The following is a 17801-nucleotide window of genomic DNA, read 5'->3' as shown; positions in this document are numbered from 1 at the left end:
AAAACAATGCAGTATGAATAACCGCATCAGGTGCCAGAAGAACCAGGAACATGTGAAGCCACCGTTTGAAGATCCATCTGTAGCTCCATCTGATTATCCAAAAACGAGGCCAAATCAGCAGGATCGTCAAAAATTCTGACACGACCTTTGAAAGTAATGCGGAATTTTGAAGGGCCAGCAAAGGAGAAGGGGATATTCATCTCAGATAAACGCTTCCGGAGATTAAGAAAGCCCTTCCTCCTTATCACCGTGTCCCTGGCAAAGTCTTGAGAGATTGAGATACGATGGCCATTCCAAGAAACAGCTCTAACCTTCCGCATATGAGCCAGAATCTGCTCTGTATGTTGATGACGCAGCGGTTTAAAAATTATCGCTCTTGGTTGCGTAGCAGACTTGGGGCGAAAGGTGGGGACACGGTGTGCAAGTTCCAGTTCAAAATCTCTATGGAAAGAAATTTGTAGTGTAGAGGGAATCCATTGATAAAGAAACTCAATCATGGAAGATGCATCCTTCTCAACATCCTCTGGAAGACCAAAAATACGCAGATTGGATCTGCGATTACGATCCTCTTGTTCAGTGAGGTCTTTCCTCAATGCTGCCATGGAACGCTCTATCTGCGTGAGAGATCTAGAGTGCTTTTGCATGGTATCCTCTGCGCCACTAATCCGTGCTTCTGTACCTGAAACACGAAGGGAAAGGGCCTTGAAATCATTCCTGATGGCTAACACCTCCACCTGCAGCAAATCTGTGTTAGTCTTAGTAGACTGCGCAATTTCATAGACCTCATTAAGGCGCGTCAGGATGGACTGAAGAGTAGAATTAGTGTCTTTTGGAGCAGACTCAGGTGTGGGGGATACCTGCTTGGACCTCTTAAGAGATGCTTTAGAGTCCTTAACGTCTTTAGCATTCGGTGAAGGGGCCATATTCTCAGCCATAGGGCGGACCACCTCAACAGGACCAAAATACACCTCTTCAGATATAGTAAGAGCAAGAAATGCCAGGGGCTGAAAAACCCTTAATGTGCGATAGGAAAAACGAGCAGGAAGGAATAACGCACTTGCAGCAAAAAGAACCGAACAGTGAATATGGCAGGCGATCACGGTCAGGAAAAAAAAAAAAACACCTCACAAAAAAATATCAAGTGCTGCAGGAGCAAGTAGGCACACCCCGACTTCGAAAACAACCAATATCAAGCATAGAGCAAAGAAGCCTCACATAAGGAAGTGGCAGTGCGTCTGACGAATAGTATATTAGCAGAAACCTCAAAAAGTTCTCACAATGGGCAGCACTGCAATAGGCGGTAGAAAAAAACAAAATAAGCACAAAAAAAGTGAAAAAACGTCACCAGTTCCTGTATAACTCCATTCCTGACAGGATAGCCCCAGTAGCGTCGTTGTGTAGAGGCCAGAGTAAAACTCCCTCAGAGAAGAAACAAAATGGCGGCCGCTCGTAAACCATGGAGCGCCGCCTTAAAATGCGGAAATATGGACTCTGGCCATATCCCACCACCAGAAAACTCCCTCGTAGCGCACCCGGCAGTTTCACCGGCAAGATATCGTCCTCTGCGCTGAGCGGGGCATTCCTCAGCGGCAGCAATGTCTCCGTCGGCCCTCGCTCTTTACGGAGCTCAAGCGCGATCCGCCATCTCGCAGCGGCGCGCAAGCCACGCCCCCGAGCACAAGCCCTTTTAAACCTTACAACATTGGCACAGTTGGAGAAAGGATTCACTGGTAGCAGGAGGTTCATGAGATATTAGATTATGGTAGCATATTTGGATGAGATCGACCCTACACTGGCAAGACCCTATATATTAAATTTCATTTAGGGGTTTTTCCCATACTGGTCTTTACTGCCAAGTGGAACCATCACCCCTGTGTTGGGGATAGCGCCTGTTTTTTTGGTCCCTTGATTGACGAGACGGTTGAGCATGTTATTTTCTTTTACCCTGGTTATCAAGCAATTAGAAAGAAGTGGATTTTACCTATCTGCCCCAACCTGGGGATAAGAAACTATAGGACTGCATCTAGAATTTTAAGTAGTAACACCAGTCAATATATTGTGTTCTGTGTCTCTCAATTTTAGATGCATATGTGAAGGTATATACAGAAAAATTCACTAAGTTAGTGGGTGTAGTTTTTATGCTGACCAATTCCTGGTCTTTTTATAAGTAATGTGTTTTTAAGGTTAAAGTGATTTTAATTTGTATCTTACGTTTTATGTATATGTGATTGTTAGATAGTATGGAATGATAGATGTATGGTGCCTTGTCAAAGATTGGCAGGACTAATCTATGAGTTGGAATTCTCCTCAAATTGTTTTATTCTTATATTTTATTGTATTATGTCTATTTATTCTTTTATGGCCTTGTGTCGAAATAAAGATTTATTAAGTAAGATATTAGAGTAAAAAGATAGGCAGACATACCCCAGGACTCAGAAATGTAAAAGAGAAAAGCAATAGACAAGGCACATGACCCTATTCACAAAGTTTTTTCTATAAGTAGTTCTGCTTTCGTGCTGGTTTAGTTGTGTATTAGCAATGAATTTACTGGCCTCCTTCTCAAGGCATTTTATGTGAACAGTTTTATCTTACTTCAAGCTTAGGTGTGACTTACTCTTGTATTTCCAGGAGTAAAACTGGCTTACTCGCGGAGATAAGCTTTATGAATCATCTTCTGTGAAATTGCAAATTTTACTCATGGAAAGTCAAGGGTAAGACGCAACTCGGCCTACAGTAAGACATACATACTCACATGGAATGCTTATTGAATCAGACCTGGATATAAAGGTGTCATTTCATCTAAGTCTGGAGTAAGAAACAACTATTGTTAGACCTGGTATACTTGGCTTGGTTTTACCCCTAACTTCTTGCCTTCAACCCTACTGTTTGCTGACTTAGTTGTTGCTGGCTTCAGGACTCTGCACACTTAACCACTGCTTACCAGTGTTAAAGTGCTTGTGCTCTCTCCTTAAAACATGGTAGAATTGGGTCATACCCAAGTTGCACATTTAATTTAGTTATAAGTCCCTATCATATGCTCTGGGCTTGTAAATTAAATGGTACTACTGGGCCTGCAGCACTGATTGTACCATCCACTTAAGTAGCCCTGTAAACATGTCTCAGGCTAGAGCCTGCGTGGGCAGTTTTAAACTGCCATGTGGACCTGGCAGGTTAAACCTCTTGCCAGGACCAAACCTTCCTTTTTAATACATATACGTCACCTCTAGGGTAGTCCCTGGACAGTCCAGAGGGCAGGGTGCAATGTATCTAAAAGGCTGGACATGTTCTTTTAAGTTTTACATGCCCTGATAGGGAGAAATTCCCAAAGTCGTTTTTAACTATTGCAAGGCCTATCTCTCCCATAGGTTAACATTGAAGTTTCCTTGTTAGATGTTATAAGTGTAACTTCTAATTGAAGAGATAGACTTTTCAAGTTTGGTGTCTCTGGACTCCTAATTTAAAATCCTAACTTGTGGTGAGGTCGGATTTTAAATTACAGTTCTGAAAATGCGACTTTTAGAAAGTTGGCATTTTCTTGCCTTAGCCATTAGGTTCCCGCTGTCTGTCTCAGATCACATGTCTGGGGTGGGTGACAGCTGGGCTTTGTGTTTTCCCTCTAGAAATCCACACACAAAGGGAGCTTAATGGTGACTTGATGGGTCATCTGTGTCCTAATGGGCCATCGTGGGCAGGTTGGGAGTGAGGAGCTGGGCACAACCGCACACTAAAACCTGAATATGCTGTGTCATGTCCTCACCCAAATGGCTTCATAACCCCCTGTAACGAGTCTGGAGCCAGAGCAGGAAGGGAAGGTACTCTGTGCACTTTAAAGGCATCTCTTTGAGGTCCCTCCCACTTCAAAGGCACAACTGAATATAAGTACTGGACCTCTGACACTACCAACTCAGTAATCTTCTGGTACTGTGGAAACTGACAGGAAGAAGGACTACTGTGCTGCCACAAGGAGAGCCACTCTGCTGGCCTTCTGGTATATAAGAAATTGCTGACGTGCTGCCCTCTTGACTGGGGAAGGAGAACTGGACCTGCAACCTCCATTTTTAACTCAGGACCCAAAAGTGACTCAAAGGGCTACTCTGCTGGCCTCCTGATCTGAGCCTCAGGGACATAACAGGCTCACAGCTCGTGGACCCATCTTCAACAAGCTCCTTACCCTAGAGGCGCCTCTCAGGTCCTGGGCCCTTGGAAGTAGATTTTGGCTCCTTAAGTCAAACTTTTGGGCTCTTCACGAACGCACCGTAACCACGCCACTCGCCCAAGAATCAGCACGAGCCACCGCAAGTTCACTTCTTCGCAAAGCTAGTATTGCTGCTCATAACTGTGAAACTCTAGGCCGTCCATCAGCAACGCCCGGCCAACGCTTCGCGCCTGCGGACCACCGCCAGCGAGGCACTCCTTGCTCCCGGCGAACTTCTTCCCCATGAACGGGACTGTTGGCACAGTTCTGGAGAAGGGAAAACGTCAGCTGGACTTATCTGGGACTGTATCCGACACACGCTCCATCACGGTCCGCCAGAACTTTTGGATTTGGCCTGGTCTAGAGAGACCGGATATCGCCACCTGTGGCTTTATGCTTTTAAGCACTATATTGCATTTTAATCTTTAAAAATTCATACCTCCGGTTCTACTTATTGGATATTTGTCGTTTTGGTCTTGTTTTGTTAATCAAATTAAGCTCTATTTCTGTAACCTACTAGGGGATCTTTCTGTGTGGTGTTTTCACTGTTTTACTGTTTGAAGTGTTGCACAAATACTTTACACATTTTCTTTTAAGTTAAGCCTGACTGCTCTGTGCCAATGCTACAGAGCAGGGGTGAGCACAGATCAATTTACGGTGTACCTGACTTACCCTAATTAAGATTATGGTTCCTGCTTGGACAAGGTGCATACCTCTTCCAACCAGAAACCCAATTTCTAACAGGCACTCACTCTAGCAGAGGCCAACAGGTCTCAGGCAGGTCCAGTTGTAGGTGCAGTGCAGCAGGTCTGCTGCACAGATGCATGCGGGACTCTGGAGCTTGTTATGTCCCTGTATCTCTAACACAAGGTCAGTTCGCTGACTCTTTTGAGTAACTTCAGCATACGATGAAGGGTGCAGGTTCAGTCTTCCTTCTCAGCAAGCAGGGCCAGCCTCAACCAGCAGAGCAGCAGGGCGTCTTTCTTCTGCAGTATCCACAGGTCCAGGAGTGTACTGAAGAGTGGATCAAGACATTGGGGGCAGCACTGGTCAGTCAAAGAGCCAGGTCTTGAGGGTCTTCCTGAAGATGTACAAGGTGGGGGCGCATCTAATGTTGATCGGGAGCTCGTTATAGGTCTTGGCAGCGATGTAGGAGAAGGTTCTTCCAACCATTCTTGCTTTGCGGATGCACAGGGGTTCGGCGAGGGTGAGGTCGGCGGATCGGAGGTTCTTCTTGGGTACGTGGAAGGAGATTCTATCGTTGAGATATTGGGGTCCAGTGTGGTGGAGGCATTTGTAGGCATGGGTGAGTATCGTGAAAGTTACTGTCTTCTCGACGGGGAGCCAATGGAGGTTACCCAGGTGTTGGGAGATGTGTTCGTGTCGAGGGATGCCGAGGACAAGTCTGGCTGCCGTGGTCAGTATGGTCTGGAGTTTGCAGAGCAGAGAGTTGTTGATCCCGGCGCAGAGGGTGTTTCCGTAGTCCAGTCCGCTGGTTACGAGTGCGTGGGTGACGGTCTTTCTTGATTCGGGGAGGATCTGTTTGAAGGTTTTTTGTAGAATGTGGAGGGTTTTGAAGCAGGAGGAGGCGACAGCGTTGACCTGTCTGGTCATGGAGAGGGAGGAGTCGAGTATGATGCCAAGGTTTTCGGGGGTGGGAGGGATGCTAAAGGCGTTGAGCCACCAGGTGTTGTCCCATGCAAACAGGGAGGGTCCGAGGAAGAGAACCTCTGTCTTCTCCGAGTTGAGCTTCAGGCAGCTGCTGCTCATCCAGGATGTGACATCCTTCATTTCTCCCTGGAAGTTGAGTCTGGTGGTGAGGGGATCCTAGGATGAGCTGGGTGTCGTCAGCATAGGATACTATGCTGAGTCCGTGCTGTCTGACGATGGCGGTGAGGGGGACCACGTAGATGCTGAAGAGCGTCGGGCTGAGCGATCATCCTCGGGGTACTCCGCAGTTAATCTCCGTGGGTTCGGAGAGGAAGGGTGGAAGTCTGATTATTTGGGTCCTGCCAGTGAGGAAGGAGGGGAGCCAGTCGAGGGAAGATGTGTAAGGGGGCAGGAGTCCATGGGGGCTCTTGAGTGGATGCCTTTCATGGTCAATGTGGTGTCTTCGTGGTCACTGGGGTCCAGGAGGATATGGTGGGCTGGCTGGCTGGCGTTGCTGGAGGAGGGAGTGGTTTCGGAGTCATGTATCTGATTGTTGAAGTTTTTGTAGAGGCTCTTGATTTTCAAATGGAAGTAGGAGCCAAGCTTGTTGCATAGGTCCTGGGAAGGGGTGATGGCTGTGGTTTCGCCGGGTGGTTTGGTGAATTCCTGGATGATGCTGAAGAGTTCCTTAGAGCTGCTGGAGTTGACGAGGATCTTGTTCTGGATGAAGGTCCTTTTGATGGACCTGATGCGTTGGTGGTATTCTGTCGTAGCATTCTTGTAGGTGGTGCGGCCTTTCTGGGGTGATGTTTGTTGGGGTTACATAGGGGTGCGAGCTGGTCAGCGCAGTAGGTGATCCATCTGTGGATTTCCTTGGCTGCGAGGTTGGCGTCGGTTGAGATGGAGAGGGCAGCACGGTGGAGGGTGGAGTTGAGCTGCTCCTTGGTGACCTTGCTCCAGTTCCTTCATGGAGGGCGGTGTGCAGGTTTGGGCGCAGTGGATTTTTCGACGTGGAAGTGTACGCAGTGGTGGTCTGTCCAAGGGTGTTGCATGGTGTGGCTGAAGTGGGTGTTGTTACCTCCTGCGGCGATGGGGTCGAGGGTGTGTCCTGCCTTGTGGGTGGGGGTGGTGATGAGTTGTTTCAGTCCGAGGTTGTCGAGGTTGTCCAGGAGGGTGGCAGAGTTAGGGTAGCTCAGGTTGTCGAGGTGGAAGTTGAGGTTGAGCATGTAGTCCAAGGAGGTGATGGCGTGGGGCCCAATGAGGTCAGCGATGGTAGTGGTGAACGCAGTTCGAGGTCAGGGAGGTCTGTAGGCGAGGGTGCCTTCTTAGGGTCATTGTGGAGCTGGTCTGGATCTGGAAATGGAGGTGTTCTGTGGCGGGCGGGCTGCCGCTCGAGCTGGAGGTCGTGAGTCAGAGGGAGCTCTTGTGTGCGATGGCAAGCCCTCCTCCTGGGCGGTTGGAGAGGTCCTTCCTCTGGATCTGTCTACATCCGTCGGGGATGGCGGTGGTGGTGGCGATGATGGGGCGGAGGTGGTCCAAGTTTCTGTGAAGAAGGCAACGTCTGGCGAGAGGGTGTCGAGGAGGTCCCAGATCTCTACAGCGTGCCTGTGCAGGGAGCGCACGTTGAGGAGGTTGCACCTCAGGGCTTCGGTGGTGTTAGCGTCAGGTGTGGGGGCAGCGGCCGTGATGGTGCAGAGGGTGGGGAAGGCTTGGTGGCAGTGACGGCAGGAGAACTGTCCGTGGGTGGTGTTCAGCTGGCAGTTGTTGTTCCTTCCGGGGTTGAGTGTGAGGAGGGCAGCTGAGTCATAGCGGTGGGTGGTCAGAGATCCAGGGTCCCTGGCCTGGTCACGGATGGGTGCAGACAGGCTTGCCTTTAAATAGGGAAGGGGGGAGGGAAGTGCAGCTGGGAGGCGGGAGCAGGAAGCGGCAGGGGGAGGGGCCGCGGGGGCGGCAGGGGCAGCGGGAAAGGGAAACCGGCAGAATAACAGGCAGAAAATAACAAAGCAAAACAGAATAGAGAATGACAAAACCACAAATAACAGATTACAAATAAAAGTACAGAGGCACAATAACAGTTAGACAGAAAAATGGGCACAATAACAAAAGACAGAAAAACGGGCACAACACAATACAGACAGCAGCTGAACAAGCAGAAGAGCAAGGCTCTCCCATTGGACCACCAGGGATGAGGCGCAGGCAGGAGCCTACGGGTGGAGAAGGGCCTCAAACACCTACCAGCTCAGAGGTGAACGGGGTTAGCGGCACAACAGCGGAGCTGCTGGGAGAGAGAGCAGGTTTTGTATAATGTTGTTCATTTATAGTGCACATTGACACATGCCTTTTGCTTCTGCACTGCTTATTATTAATTACGTCTTAAAAGCAAAACTTTCCAATTCTTCACTGCTTATTGTTAATGGCAGTTCAGAAGTAACATAGAAGAAGTGTCCCTCTTAGGTCTTCTGTATCCATGCTTCCAGGCTGCTTTACAAAAAATATCTGCGCTTCCAATGCTTCAAATGAAAGCATTGTGTCCACAAAATATTGCTTCTTGTGGTTTGCCCAACACGGGGTTTCTACTGGAAGATGCCCCTACCAGCTCATTTGGAATAGTGTGGCGCAAACAGCAAATTAGCGCTACCACAACATGAGAGGAAAGGGAGAGATACTGTTGCATTGATTCTGCACATACACAGAACTATGGGCATGAAAAAAGGACATTGTGTATAGGGGTTGTACCTACCTACCACCTTAGTACCCAAAATCCCAAAACCGTCTAGCTATAGTGTCTCATTCATTCTCCTACATAATCATGAAGCTACAAATGATTAGACAACCCAGAATACAACACTCCCGACTCTCTCAGGAATTGCGTTAGCAAGACATACCCTTTCGCTCACTCACTCGAAGTTGTCCACAATAAGGATTGTCAGAGTAACTGTATAGTTCAAAATTTTTATTTTAACTATCGTGCTCTATAATGCAGTATACGAGCCACTACCAGCAGCAAAATGCATACACCTAGAACAGACAGCATTGTTACAATATCATACAATATCAAGGGGGATGTCATCATATACAGACAGTGGAAAAAGGACTAACCACCCTCCCCTTGGTAAGTTGGGGTTTAGTATATAAAGGAAGATATCTCTAGGCTTTGTCATCAGACCCCATACCTTAGAGCTTAAATGGAAGGTTTACATCATAGGAGCAGCACAGCTCTTCTCCAAGGAAAGTCTCCCTTCAAGTGTGTGCGAACAACATGCATCCCCGCAATATCAAACCACAAGTTTTCCAGAGGAGCAGCTGTGTTTAGCATGTTTTGTCTAGGTGCTAAGGACTGACCAGAACAGAATAACAAGGGGCATGTTTATCGACCTTGCACATCGTGTTCAGACTAAACTCCAAGAACAGCAGAAAATGCAGAAAGCAGACAGTTCTCATGTGAAAGGCACAAACAGAGTCTGCAAAATAAAGTCATGTAGCAATGTGCTCAAAAGCAGCATCATGGCAGGAGAACTCATGCTAACTTAGCAATGTCGAGAATGACCCTAACGGCCATATAACAATACCAGGTCTTGGGAGAATAGCTAGCCTAAAAGATACTTCATAAAAGACAATGATATCTGCAGCAGGTATGCAGGGACATACTATATGGTTCAGAAAGTAGGCAGCATAACAATTATATGCCAAAAGTCAAACATAATGGGGATATCTGATAATGATGTGTGAGGTGCACATTTTATTCATAGTCAATATTTGAGCAAACTGTAGCTGACTACTGTCATTGTTCTTATTTGGACATGTGAGTTCAGTAGTGCATGTTTACACTCACTGCAGGATTGGCGAAGTTCACGAAGAGTTGTGTAATATGCTTTGCTGAATGATCAAAGATCATGCTATTTAGACTCACAATCTTACATCATCTTAGACTTAGAAGCCTGTGATACTGCTTGGTTTTACACAGATATAAATCAGTAAAAGGAAGAGTAGTAATGGATAATGCCATACTTGAACAAACAGATATATTTACCTATCTGGGTGTGACCTTGGGAAAAAGGATCAATTGGAAACCACAGATTGACATATTGGCCCTAAGGCATGCCCAACTTGCCGGTGTCCTTCTAAAAGAATTTCGGCTCTCACATACTAAGCCGGTAGGCCCAGCCATAACGATTTACAATGCAAAGATGAGCGCCTCAATACTGTATGGTGCTGAATTATGGGGCTTTGAAAATATAACATCGCTAATTCTAGCCCAAAATTAGTTCTTGCGAGGATTGACAGGCCTCACACAATCCACGCCACTTAAACCTCTTACCTTAGATCTGGGTTGCACCACATTGGAGGAGCTAGCACCATATAGACCCATAGCGTACTGGAGAAGGCTCTGGACTATGCCAGAGTTACTACCATATGCGAATACATTGAAACATGTTAAAGAATTCGATTCGGCATGCAAAATTAAATGACTACAAAAGATAAAGAGGACACTGGAGGATATGGGTCTTAGTCACCTGTGGAAGGATCCGTTGAGCAGCAGGTTTCCATCAAAAAAAGACTATAAGGAAGCTTATTGGAACATGATGAATACTAAGTCGTTGTCACTAGTACAAAATACCTCTCTTACTGGTATTTTCTTGGAACACAAAATAGAACCGAGATTTGAAGCTTATTGAAATTTTATCACGAGACCAAGTGACAGGAAATTGTTCCATCAATTTAGACAAGGCTCATTGCCAATAAAAACTTTTACTAGAAAATGGCAAAATGAAATAGATGCCAAATGTCCCTCATGTCAATTGATGGATGAGACCATAATGCATATTCTATTTGTACGCCCTGCATATAAACGCCAGAGAAATAAATGTCTAAGGCCGTTTTGCTCTAATCTGGGCACAAGATCAAGTTTAATGGCCTTCCGCATTCTGAAAACAAACTCGCGGGAAGACATAGTTATTGCAATGGCTAAGTACTTGAGTTGGATGTGGGCCATTCGCAGAAATAACATCAATAAACTTGAAGAACTTGATTAGGGTCCTATGTTTCCTGACTCTGGGTTTATTATCTGTATAGTTTTGGATAACCATTACATTCATGCTGCTACATATATGGGTATTACATGTGCTTTGTTATGTAATGTTTAATGCTTTTTAAAAAAATATATATATATTTTTAACTTCTAATCTATTTAAATATTTTAACTTGATTTTTTATATTAATCGGATATTGAATTTTGCTATTAGTGGTGTATGAAGAATAATGCATTGTATTTTTCATTGTGTCTTTGGTGATTGAAATTATCGAAATAAAGACTTTGACCTGAAAGATATTGCTATATCAACGAGAGGGAACAAAGATTCAAGAGCAATAAGTAATTTTGGGATAGTGGCAGGGCTCCTGCCCTACACCAGCAGTCATGATGGCGTCATTTATGTCTGCATGCGGAGACAGCAGAGCTTACTCTGCTTCAATTCAATAAGAGGATCATTAAAAAAATTACTGGCTGAATAAAGCAAGGGGAGTGCAGAAGTCAATTTAAACAAAGTGCTGGAACATAATTACTCATCTTGTTAGTGCTATACAAATGGTAAGCTTATTATTTTATCATTAGATGATTTGTGACCTTTTATGTGGTCTGTGGAGTAATCTGATATGGATCCATCAGGCATACCTAAGAGACATTTTTATCTTTCATGGCAGTCAAAATTTACTTGACCAAAGGAGATCAAAATACATATAAAGATGCCTATTAAAAAAGGCACGAGACCACCTTACAAAAGGATCTTTATTTTAGATATTCTGACTTCTGGAAAATGAAGCAGAAAATGTATTACTTGAGTGTGAAGTAATCAAAAAGTCTAGCTATAATGGGCCAAAACCACAATCTCAGTAACTCGAAGCATAGGAGACAGGTTCACCATCCTGGAGAACTGCCAAGATAAAGAAACAAAAACATACTAGTGGCAGTGAAGGCCAGGAGGAAATCGTTTGGGGGAAGACCTATCCCAACCCAGGGCTGCATTTTCCAGAGTGAAATATCAGATCAAAAGACATGAAATTCAGTGATCATCTGCCCCCCCTTGGAAGGATATAAAAACCTCCTGAAGATGTGGTTGCAGATTGGTTACAATGATTAGGGGTATTTTTGACTTTTACAGCTTCATAAATGTGAAAGATTTGGAAAGTGCCATTTTCTTTAACATCAATGGACATGAACATATGAACACTAATGCATGTGATTCAAATTAATTGCTTTCAGTTTCATATTCTGCACATGATCTTGCATGACAAAAGAATTCAAGGAAGCAAACATCTTATGAAGACAATACAAACAGAGCTAGCACTTACTCGACTTTCTACTATTATCACTTTCCTAGTTTAAAAATAATAAAATGTCTTTAATGTGCTTATCAGAGTTTTTGGCCTATTTAATAAAACATATACTAAAAGAGCAAACACAAACCTCATGGCATTGCTGTCTTTTGCTGCCTTGATTGTGTGGATCTGTGAAGCAATTACAGAGAGCACCTCCATGTCAATCCGATTAAATTCGTCAAAGCAGCACCATGCTCCAGATTGAGCCATTCCAGAGAAGAATTTACCCATCATCTGAAACAGCAAACGGAGGAGAAGGTCAATATGATGCATTCAGAACTTTTCTGGATTCCAAGACTGTAAACAATATAGAAGCCACGTTGATGATAATTAGAGGTGTGTGTCTCCAAGGATAGATCTCTACTAATTTTGCGCACTAGGATTTGACAATATTTGACCTTTTTTTAAAATACTGTTCACACTCTGTCATGCTCCTTAGAGAGCTTTGCAGGATAGCAATCTACATCTAATGCCGCAAATTAGACATGTGTTATAAAGATGAATGATGCACAGACTTTGAGGCAGGTGAGTCCAGGTATCTTTATTACTGATCATCCACTCTCCATCTCACAGGATGGAACACCAACATTCTAACTTGATCTCCCTGGGAGGGACTATAACTGGGGACTGACAGGGGGAGCGGGGCGAACCATTGCATGGAAAACACATGTACCTTATAAACCCATACTAGTTAAATTACAACAACATTCTTGTTACATTACAACACATCTCCCTCTGTAGGGGAGGATTGCCTGAACCCTTTGTCACGGTGTTCACATTACTGCTTCCACCTACCCCAATCAGGACACGTTCACAACTCTGTCCTTACTCCATGTCTGCCCATTTTCCAGACGAACTACGTTCTTACCAGACTTGGCCACCCATATGGAAGCCCCATACTTGCTCGACCCTAGTGGCACATGCGTTGGTTTCTTGACTCTCACCTGCGTGCCTGGCTCAAAATCCGCATTCTTGACACCATGTTTAACATCATACCAGACTTTATACTTCTGTTGATGACTCTCTACTTTTTCCTTGCTCTGGCCTAGATCATGACAGACACTTTTCCCTCTTCCCAACCACCTGGGATACATTTTTGTACTTGGCTCCCTCCCTCTTAGGAACACAAAAGGAGATACTCCTGCAACCACTCTCTTAATGAGTCTTCCACATTGAACCCATTCGTGATTGCTAGTTGAATGTGTTCTTTCACCATCCTATTCACTCTCTCAACTAAGCCATTGGCTTTCGGACAATAGAGTGCCGTCTTCTCATGCCTTATATTAAGCTCTTCCATGAACTCCTTCATTGTCTCAGAGACAAACTGCACCCCATTGTCTGTGACAAGAGTGCCCGGAATACCCTCATAGACAAAGATGTTCTTCAAAAATGAAATGAGACTGGTGGTCGTAGTAGATGCTGTAAATTTGAAATTGAACCAATGGGAGGTGTAGTCCACCAGAACAAACATGAACCGCTTCTGTGGACCTATCATCTCCATGGGCCCAATGATATCCATGGCCAATTTGGTCCACGGAGTTATAGGAACACTGACCGGGGCCAAAGGAGATTTGTGTGGGATCTTACTTTTATCACTTCTGGCACAGCTGACACACTCCTTGACTTTTACCTCAATCATGGAATCCATTCTAGGAAACCAATAACAGCTCCTAACCTTGTTTTTCGTGAGACTCCTGCCCAAATGCCCCTCATGGGCTAAGTCAATTATTGTATTCCTCTTACCCATGGGCGGAATGATTTTATCCCCACGGTGTATGCGACCCGAGAGGAGGAATAATTCTAGTCTCACCTCCCAAAAGTCTCTGATACCGTCAGGAACTTCAGAAATCTTTTCTTGCCAACCTTTATTGATGAATTCCTTTAATGTCCCCATGGCTGTATCCTCCTTCATTCCCTTCGCCCACTCATCATTGGTTATCGAGGTGAGATGGATGGGAAATATGGGGACATCTAGCACTTCTTCACTTTGATTGCCACTCAAGGGTGACCTAGATAGATAGTCAGCTATCACATTTTCTGGACCTGGTAAGTACTCTACTTTAAAACAGTAATTTTCTAACCCTAGGACCCATTTACTTATCCGTGGAGACATGCTTTGAGCATGTTTGGGTGAAAACATGAAGGTCAGAGATTTGTGGTCCGTGTGTATGACAAACTTTGTGCCCCACAGAAAAAATTTGAAGTGGTGCACCGCCCAAAAACACGCCAATGCCTCCCTCTCAATGACCGAGTAATTACGCTCTGACGAGCTCAATGTGCAGGATGCAAACGCTATGACCGTCTCTTCCCCATCACCTTTCTGAGACAGCATGGCGACTAACCCTTTGTTAGATGCATCTGTGGTTAGCACTGTTTTCTTTTTGGGGTCAAAAGTGCCAAGGGCTGGAGACTCTAAAATGTGCTGTTTTATCTTTTCAAACATCTCCTCATGTCTTTTTTCCCATTCAAATGCTGCATTTTTCTTGAGGAGCTCCCGTAAACCCTCACACAGATCAGAAAAATTCCTTACGAACTTTGACATATACTCCACTAAACCCAAGAACGATTTCAATTTATCTTTGTTCGATGGGTGTGGGGCATCCTTTACGGCTTGAATTAAGCTGTATTTAGGCCTAAAACCCTCTTTGGATATAGTATGGCCTAAATAGTCGACCGATGTAACTTTAATCTTGCACTTATCCAGTCGAACTGTTAACCCTGCTTTTAAGAGTTTGTGACACACCGTGTTGAGCGTCATATCATGCTCCTCCTCAGTAGACCCGTACATCAGTATGTCATCCTGGAAGCAGAGTGTGTTCTTGAGCCCGTGCAGTACTTGTTGCATTATTTTTTGAAAAATGGAAGCCGCTGAGGCGAGGCCAAACGGCATTCTTCTGAACATATATGCCCCAAAAGGTGAACTAAAAGCAGTTAGAGGTCTTGACTCAGGGTGCAGTTCGACTTGGTGATAGGCCATGGACAAATCAATAACCGAGAAATAACAAGCCTTCCCCATCGTACTTAACATCTCATTTATATTGGGAAGAGGGAACCTCTCCACCCATATATTGTCATTGAGTGAGCGGAGATCCACACATAGGTGGATGCCTTGTCCATTGCCTTTGGATGCAAGAACTAATGGGGCGAGCCATTCTGTGGCTTCAATAGGTTGAATGACCCCCATCTCAAATAGTTTGTCCAATTCCCCTTTGAGCATCTCTCTAAGGCGAAAAGGCACAGGACGTGTTTTGTGTACCACGGGTTTAGCCCCTTGCCTGACTTTAATTCTGTGTTGAAAGTCCCGTAACTTGCCTAGACTCTCAGTGAACAAATTCGGATATGCCTCCTGCAGGTGTTCGTTACTGTCAGGAATGTTGACTAGTAGTACTTGATTCTTAGCATTTGGATCCAAAATGATCCCCAGTTCCTTCTGGTGTTGCCATCCTAACAAGTTAGCCCCACACTCTACCACATACACTTTGCCCACCGTGGACCTTCCCTTAAAGTTTATGTGGCTGCTTACCATGCCTACCAAAGGAATGGGATCTTTCGTATACCCTTCCGGAGATATGTCCGGCGTACTTAACATCATTTTACATCCATTTAGAGACTCCTCAAAGTCTTTGACATTTATCAACGTAAAAGGTGAGCATGAATCAGCAAACACTTCCAGTGGTTTGTTATCAAATAAAACAACACACTTGGGATAGTTAGGCTTTGACTCTGTATCACTGTCTTTCACTTGAAACACAAATCTGGCCTGTGGCTCTTCCTGAGTATTGACTACATTAACCGTGTTACTCCCGCCATCTCTACATACCCGTGCCAAGTGCCCTCTCCTGTTACATTTCTTACATAAGACACTGCGTGCCGTACACACCGGACTGTTTGCAAGATGGTTGCTGCTACCGCATCTAAAACATTTCAAAGCATGCCCCTCCATACTATGTTTTACCGTAGTAGTTTCTTTGTTGCCGCGCTTGTCCAAGATCTTATGTACATTATTGTCACAGGCCTCCGCTTGTACAACAGAGACTACCTCTTCCTTAACTTTCATCTCCTTAACACATTTAGCAGTGTGTTCAATAGACTGTGCAATCGAGATAGCCTCTCTAAGCATGGGATTTTTAGCTAGTAGTTTCTCTTGTACCTTGCTATTGTTCGTGCATCTGACAAGTTGATCGCGAATGAGCGAATCATTCAGATCCCCAAATTCACATAGCTGGGTGAGACCCCTCAAGGCTGCAATATAATTGTTGATGGACTCATTTTTCCCTTGCACTCTGCTAAAGAATTTATGTCGTTCTAGAACCACATTGACCTTGTCCCCAAAGTGTGTCTCTAATTTTATTAGTGTAACATCGTAAATATCATACTCATCCTCATTATCCACTTCAGGTAGAGTTTCGTACACTTTACGCCCATGTACACCCAAATTATGCAACAGTATGTGTTGTTTCCGGAGAGCAGAGAATTTCTCCCCCCCCATTGCAATCAGATAGGATTCAAATAATTTTGTCCAATCCTTCCAATGAATCTCAGGATCCCCACACTCATTAAGAAAAGACGGTGGCTGTTTGATACCTGGGGTGCCCATAATGGAGATTGTATTGCTCCCACCACTGTAACTGTGGGATGGATTGACCACAACCCTTACTGGGTACCCCCCACCATGGAACCCGGCAGCACAGACAACAGACGGAAATTATGTACGTAATAGGTAGGATAGCTAGATTTCGCCCAGCAGTCCTACACGTGATCTAGACAGGTTGCTCAAAACGCAGAACTGACCCAGCTGTTGCCCGTTCCACACCTTTCCAGACTTCCGGGGTGAAGATGGACTCGGGGAATACACAAAGTTAGAAAATTCCCAGTCACTCTCTAAAGTGGGTATTAACGAGAGCGCTAACACCTCCAGCTGACACACTCTTTGCGCTCCCGCCACCCAGTCTTACTTGTGAGGATCACCACAGAATGGACATTGTGCGAGGACAGCGCCTCCCCCTTCAAAGCCTGGACTTCTTAGGCAATCACACGGCGAGCACCTTGGCCCTGGTCACGGAACAGCTGCTGACAGGGACATTTGAAGATTTTCCAAGCGTGCTGAGGAAACTCGGCGTCTCACGGCCCTTTAGTGGCTGAGGCGCCGGACTGCCGGAAGGACGCTGAAGAGAAAACACCCCCGGCCCTCAGGAGGTGGAGTGCAGACGCTGAGGAGACTTCCTTTACCCCTCTGCTTGCCGAACTCTGAAGGGACCAAGAGGCTTCCGGCATGGGGACTCTCAGGGTGAGACTAGAAGAGTAGTTGCGCCGCACAGCCGTCGCGCACCCTCCTCAGCACAGGCACTCGGACGGCACCCAAAGCCGATGCAGAGGCTACTTCAGATGCAGAAGCCCTCTCACACGCACCGGTGCTGCTCCAAATAACGCTCCCAGAACCCAGCAAACGCCACGGCAACGATGGCGATCCACTGAACTGACGCCTCTGACTGAACAAAAGACCTGGAGGCTTGATCAGCCACGACCCTACGCCTCTCAGTTTCCACACTGACGGCCACTTGAACGCACTCTCAACTTCACT

The 17801-nt window shown here is 45.5% G+C and overlaps 1 protein-coding gene across 1 annotated transcript in view; it reads right to left on the bottom strand.

Annotated features, from left to right (window-relative positions):
* Positions 1–17801, bottom strand: part of DNAH14 (dynein axonemal heavy chain 14) — an 894889-nt gene that overhangs the window by 605478 nt on the left and 271610 nt on the right. The window contains exon 31 of the mRNA XM_085610384.1: positions 12309–12454. Coding sequence (XP_085466510.1) covers positions 12309–12454 — 146 coding nt within the window. The remainder of the gene's footprint in view (positions 1–12308; positions 12455–17801) is intronic.

The sequence above is a fragment of the Triturus cristatus genome, chromosome 6 (assembly GCF_964204655.1).
Source record: "Triturus cristatus chromosome 6, aTriCri1.1, whole genome shotgun sequence".
In the NCBI taxonomy this organism is placed as follows: Eukaryota; Metazoa; Chordata; class Amphibia; order Caudata; family Salamandridae; genus Triturus; species Triturus cristatus.
This window is presented reverse-complemented; position numbering and strand designations above follow the sequence as displayed.